At 49.1% G+C, this 6,729-nt stretch overlaps 1 protein-coding gene across 8 annotated transcripts in view; it reads left to right on the forward strand.

The window, feature by feature from the left end:
- The window catches only part of LOC122542283 (cytochrome b-c1 complex subunit 2, mitochondrial-like), a 52,331-nt gene extending 45,922 nt beyond the window's left edge, over positions 1-6,409 (forward strand). For 6 of the 8 annotated variants that reach the window (XM_043679862.1, XM_043679863.1, XM_043679861.1 and 3 more), the window contains 2 exons: positions 3,787-3,940; positions 6,105-6,409. In XM_043679862.1, coding sequence (XP_043535797.1) covers positions 3,787-3,940; positions 6,105-6,188 — 238 coding nt within the window. In that variant the 3' untranslated portion in view covers positions 6,189-6,409. Of the gene's footprint in view, positions 1-3,786; positions 3,941-6,104 lie in introns of those variants that run through there. The other 2 variants (XM_043679869.1, XM_043679867.1) reach the window with 2 other exon arrangements.
- Positions 6,410-6,729: the final 320 nt, after the last annotated feature.

Genomic DNA, 6,729 nt, shown 5'->3' on the forward strand with positions numbered 1-6,729 from the left:
TCTGTCTTCTACCTTTGAGCCAGTTCTGTATCCAAATGGCTAGTTCTCCCTGTATTCCATGAGATCTAACCTTGCTAATCAGTCTCCCATGGGGAACCTTGTCGAATGCCTTACTGGAGTCCATATAGATCACATCTACTGCTCTGCCCTCATCAATCCTCTTTGGTACTTCTTCATAAAACTCAATCAAGTTTATGAGACATGATTTCCCACGCACAAAGCCATGTTGACTATCCCGAATCAGTCCTTGCCTTTCCACATACATGTACACCCTGTCCCTCCGGATTCCCTCCAACAACTTACCCACGACCAAGGTCAAGACCTGTGTTCTGAAACCACAAAGAACAAGTCCAGGAAATGTTCAAAATCAACGAGAGTCTGGGGGAATGGGGGTCGGGTTGTAGGGTGAACAATCATTTCCAGTCTCCATGGCAACGCCTAGAGTCAGCTCACGAACCAATCAGTAACCCCTTCACCTCACGCAGCATAATCTACCGCTCCCCCAACTCTCTCGTTTCTGTCCCGAAGAGACACGAGGAGAAAAAACCCCCTAAAAAAGGGTTTGCATTTGTCTTTTGCAGCAAAACTCAAAATCTGCGGCCTCAAATATCCCTTTGTCTGTTAATGTGGAGTCTTTTCACCGCCCTGCCCCCACTCTACCTCGTTCTGTCATAACTTAATGAGGCTATTACTTTGGTATCACAATGACCTTGGAGCGCTGAAGACGTATCACTCGTGGGACCTCCACCATTGCAGTGAGAAGACAGTTGGTTTTGGAACAGCGTCCTCTCTAATCCTGCTTGCTCACGCCCTCGCCTCTCTCACACTAAGCTGCTAATCACGGGAAACCATCTCCATGGGGTGGGGTACATGTTGATCATCTGCCTGACATCAGATTTCCCAAAGCAACGTCACGACTATGACCTCAGTCACAGCAGGAAATTCCCAAACAGATAATGGTCATACAGTTGTGTAACCATCACTGAATCCTCCAATATCAACATCCTGTGGGTTACCATTGACCAGAAACTCAACTGTCAAGAGTGTGGTGCTGGGAAAGCACAGCAGGTCAGGCGGCATCCGAGGAGCAGGAGAATCGAAGTTTCAGGCATAAGCCCTTCATCAGGAAGCCCTTCACCACCTTCTTGATGAAGGGCTTATGCCCGAAACGTTGATTCTCCTGCTCCTCGGATGCTGCCTGACCTGCTGTGCTTTCCCAGCACCACACTCTCGACTCTGATCTCCAGCATCTGCAGTCCTCACTTTGTCCCAGAAACTCAACTGGACTGGCGTCACATAAACACGGTGGCTACAAGTTCAGATCAGAGTCACCTCCTGACTCCCCAAATCCTGCCCACCGTCCACAAGGCACGGGTCAGGAGTGTGACTGAACACTCTCCCCACTGGCCTGGATGGGGGCAGCCCCAACAACACTCAAGGAGCTCGACACCACCCAGGACAAAGCAGCCCCCGCTCGATTGGCAGCGCACCCACAAGCGTCTAATCCCAGCTCAGTCGCAGCAGTGGGTACCTCTCTACAAGATGCGCTGCAGAAGTTCACAGAAGGTCCTTCGACAGCACCTTCCAAAACCCACGACCACTTCCATCGAGAACGACAAGGGCAGCAGGTACATGGGAACACCACCCCCTGCAAGTTCCCCTCCTCACCATCCTGAACCAGGAAATACTTCACCGCTCCTTCAGTGCCACTGGGTCAAAATCCTGGAATTCCCAAGATTAGCAACAGTTCAGGAAGGCAGCTCACCACCACTTTCTTCAAAGGGAACTGGCGAGCTATAAATACTGGCCCAGCAGGTGATGCCCACCTCCAATAAATGAATAAAAAAGAAACTCAGCGATTTGCGCCCAGCTTCCCTGAAGAGGTCATCGACTGATAGGAGGCCCTGGCTCGTGACTGAACGAGATGGATAAAGCTCTTTCCGGAAGGCATCAACCCCATTGAGAGGCTTCACCGTGCAGAGAGAGGTCTTTGGAGGGATCCTACAAACGTCCAAACCCGCCAGCTACCCCTCTCCTGTAATACCAACTTGCCTGACAGGGGGCAGAGTTTGTTGTCATCTCAGAGGCCACTGCTTTGGAGTGGAAGCAAGCCATCCTCAATCCTTGGGGGGTCCACCCTGATACCCAGACTAAATCGCCACACCCGATCTCTGGGTCTGAGGCAAGGTTCGATGCCACAGTTTGCAGCACCCTTTCGAAACTCAAGGGAATGTTTACATGGAGACTAAGAGGAGGCATAGACCAATCAGCCCTTGGAACGTGCTCCTCTCGTTTAATAGGAGCATGGCTGATCCTCTACCTCAATATTCCTACTTGCCACCCTTACCTCTTGAAGCCTTTAATATCCAGAAAATGTTTAATCTCTTTTGAGTCATACAGCACAGAAACAGACTCTTTGGTCCACCTTGTCCCAGCTAACCAGATTCCCAATCTGGCCTAGTCCCATTTGCTGGCATATCCCTTCCTATTCAAGTTCCCATCCAGATGATTTTAAATGTCATAATTGTACCCGACCCCACCACCTCCTCTGGCAGCTTGATCAGATTAGATTCCCTACAGTGTGGAAACAGGCCCTTCGGCCCAACAAGTCCACACCGACCCTCTGAAGAGTAACCCATTCAGACCCATTTCCCCCTGACTAATGCACCTAACACTACGGGCAATTTAGCATGGCCAACTCACCCTAATCTGCACATCTTTAGACTGTGAGAGGAAACCGGAGCACCTGGAGGAAACCCACGCAGACATGGGGAGAATGTGCAAGCTCCACACAGACAGTCGCCTGAGGCTGGGATTGAACCGGGCCCCCGATGCTGTGAGGCAGCAGTGTTAACCACTGAGCCACCGTGCTGCCCTGTTCCATACACACCACTTTCCCTGAATATGTTCAGTGACCTGGCCTCCTGTGTGAGGCTGACCACCTTCAGGATGAAGAACTGTTCCCTGATCTCAGTCCTCAATGGCCAACCCCACATCCTGAGATGGGGTCCCCTGGTTCTAGACTCCCCTCAACTAGGGGACGCCTCTTCCTTGCATCAAGTCTGCCCGGCCCTCTTAAGATTTTATACGTTTCAATCAGAGTTCCTCTCGTCCTTCAAAGCTCTAGTAAATACAGGCCCAGTCGAACCAATCTCTCCTCGTGGGGCATCCCCAGTATCAGCCGAGTGACCCTCCACTGCATTCCCTCTGTGGTAACTGTATTCTGTCTGAGGGAGAGAGCCAAAACTGTACCCAATACCATTTCACCAAAGCCCTGAATAACTGCAGCAAGACATACCTCCCTATTAACTCAAACTCTACTGTAATGGAGGTGAATAAACCAATTGCCTTCCTCATTGCTTGCTGCACCTCCCTGTCTACTGTCATTGATTGGTGTACAAGGACACGACGCCCTCTTGTACATCGACCCTTCCCAATAGATCGCCAATTAATGAAGATGCTGCTCATTCGATTTTCACATTTAGCCATGCTGTCCCGCAAGTGTTTGCTCAATTTGACCAGATCTCCCTGAAGTCGAAACAAAACTAAAAACCGAAGAACTGGTGGGTGCTGGAAATCAGAAACAGACCGGTTCTGCTTTCACCCCGGAGTCTCCTTGCTTCCTTCTCATAACCCACCTAGCTTTGTGTCATGAGCAGCCTTGAAAATATTGCTTCTGATCCCCTCATCCAAGTCATTGATGGTTGTATTGTGAATGGTTCTGCTTCTGGAAATGCGGGAATGACATTTCCCATCTGTTGTTTTTCCTTCTCCCTCATTGCACAGGAATCAGTTGATTGCTCGCAATCTGATGGCAATGGAAACACTTGACACCTTACTGGAGGAGATGGGATTACAGATTCTCACAACTGGGACTTACATCTCACCTATATCTGCTGTCGACCAGATCAAAGAGATTAGTAAAAAGGATGTGGTAAAGGTGAGTGCAGACTGTGACAGGGACATTAGTGTAGGCCTTTTGAGTGTTTCTCATGGACCATGAGGCAAATCTGGGATGGCACAGTGGCTCAGTGGTTAGCATTACAGCCTCACAGCACCAGGCACCCGGGTTCGATTGCAGCCTCGGGTGACTGTCTGTGTGGAGTTTGCACGTTCTCCCCGTGTCTGCGTCGGTTTCCTCCGGGTGGCTCCAGTTTCCTCCCACAGTCCAAAGATGTGCAGGTCAGGTGAATTGGCCACGCTAAATTGTCCCATTGTGTTAGGTACGTTAGTCAAAGGGAAATGGGTCTGGGTGGGTTACTCTTCGGAGGGTCAGTGTGGACTTGTTGGGCCAAAGGGCCTGTTTCCACACTGTAGGGAATCTGATCTAAAAAACAAGATGTCAGTTGTTGTCATCATCATGTGAACTAATTTGGGGAGAAGCCAAGGGGATCTTTCACAGCATTAGTTTCCAGACTGAGTTTGCGTCATTGACCAGAGACTCACAAGGTTTGTTGTGGCTCAGTGGCTGCCGTGTTCAACCCTTGACCCAGATGCTTATGAGTCAAAAGTGTGGTGCTGGAAAAGCACGGTAGGTCAGTCAGCATCCGAGGAGCAGGAGGGTCGACATTTTGAGCACAAACCTTTCATCGAGGGGCTCCTGCCCAAAACATCAATTCTCCTGCTCCTCAGATGCTGCCTGACCTTGCTGTGCTTTTCCAGCGCCACACTGATCTCGATTCTGATCTCCAGCATCTGCAGTCCTCACTTCCTCCCAGAGCTTATGAGTTCAAGTTACTCCCCAGGGATCTGTGTACAAAATGTCAATGATGCCGATGTTAATGTAGACTGGGCGGCATGGTGGCTCAGTGTTAGCACTGCTGCCTCACAGGGCCAGGGAGCCGGGTTCAATTCCAGCCTCAGCTGGCATCTGTGGGAAGTTTGCATGTCCTCACTATGTCTGCGTGGGTTTCCTCCAGATGCTCCAGTTTCTTCTCACAGCCGAAAGATGTACAGGTCAAGTGGATTGACTGTGGGAAATTGCCCCAGAGATGTGCAGGCGAGGTGGATTAGCCAGAGGAAATCTGGGGCTATGGAGATAGGGTTGAGGGCTTGGTCTGAGTGGGATACTCTGGGGTGGGTCAGTGCAGACTCAATGGGCAGAACGGCCTCTTTCTGTATTTAGGGATTCTATTCCATGTTTCAGTGAGTAGATGTAATCCTGGATGTAGATTTGCTCGCTGAGCTGGAAGGTTTGATTTCAGACATTTCGTCACCATACTAGGGAACATCATCAGTGAGCCTCCGGATGAAGCACAGGCGGTGTAGCCCGCTTTTTATTTAGGTGTTTAGGATTCCTTGGGTTGGTGACATCATTTCTTGTGGTGGCATCATTTCCTGTGGTGATGTAATTTCCTGTTCTTTTTCTCAGGGGGTGGTAAGTGGGATCCAAGTCAATGTGTTTGTTGATAGAAGCATGGCATTCCTACGGGAACTCGAACAACAAACACATTGAGTTGAATCCCATTTACCACCCCGAAATAAAAAGGAAATGACATCACCCACAAGAAATGATGTCACCAACCTAAGGAAACCTAAACACTTAAATAAAACGTGGGCCATACTACCAGTGTTTCCTTGGGAGGCTCACTGAAGATGCTACCAAGTACGGTGACGAAACATTTCTGGAAACAAACCTTCCAACTCAGTGAGCAAACCTACATCCAGAACCTCAACCTGAGCTAATCTTCTCAAAACTCGCTAAGATGTCATCCTTTTAATGGAACATTAAGCTGAAGCCTCATCTGACTGTAGAGCAGGTTTAAACGATCCCCTGGCGCTATTTGTAAGAAATAAAAAGCAACAATCACTATTGTCCTGGGCAACATTTCTCCCCCCAGTCGACCAACAAACTGATGGTTCGTTTGGTTGATATCAGAGTGCTGTTTGTGGCAGCTTCCTGCGAAAAACTTGTAAGTTCAGCAAAAACCAGTATTGGCCGTGCTTCAGGAGCAGAGGCTGTCAGCTGCAGAGATAATCGAGGTGACCTGAGACCCTAAGGGAGTGTGTGGGTTTCTCCGTGATCTGGAGCTGCCTGACCCGGGGATCTCTGATGAAGGGCTTTGTAAATCCAGGCCCTACCTTTCCTTGTTCTGTGTTTACAGGCGGCTGAGAAGTTTGCTTCAGGAACCAAGTCGATGGCAGTCTGTGGCAGACTCGCCAGCACACCATTCCTGGATGAACTTTAATCAGGGTATCACCTTTCACAATCACTTCATTGTTTGAGTGTTAATCTTTCAAAGGTTTTGAATGGGAGGATATTTGACCCTTTGTTGACTTTGGACATTGTTTGATGTTGAGTGTTACGTGTTCATTGCATAACTTTTCGTTCCGAAGGAGCCTCTCGTTTTTCCTTCCTTGTTCATTGCAAATTAAATGATTGAAAAGAAGAGCGATTCTATTTGATTTTTTTCAGAGAGACCTAGAGGTGCAGGTACATAGTTCCTCAAAAAGTGGTGTCACCAAGATACAGGGTGGGTGAAGAAGGCATTTGGCACGCCTTCCTTCATTGGCAGGATGTAGCAACCCATGGTCAGCCATGACCGAAAGGGACTTCACTCACACCCACCCTCATTGGTCAGAGCGTTGAGTAACCGGAGTCGGAGTCTCAGCTCTGTTATTACTCTGAATCCAGTGTTGATGGTGCCCAGGTACTCAGCTCAGTTATTACTCTGACCCCAGTGTTGATGGTGCCCAGGACCCAAGCTCTGTTATTACACTGACCCCAGT

This window comes from Chiloscyllium plagiosum, chromosome 39 (genome assembly GCF_004010195.1).
Source record: "Chiloscyllium plagiosum isolate BGI_BamShark_2017 chromosome 39, ASM401019v2, whole genome shotgun sequence".
Lineage (NCBI taxonomy): Eukaryota > Metazoa > Chordata > Chondrichthyes > Orectolobiformes > Hemiscylliidae > Chiloscyllium > Chiloscyllium plagiosum.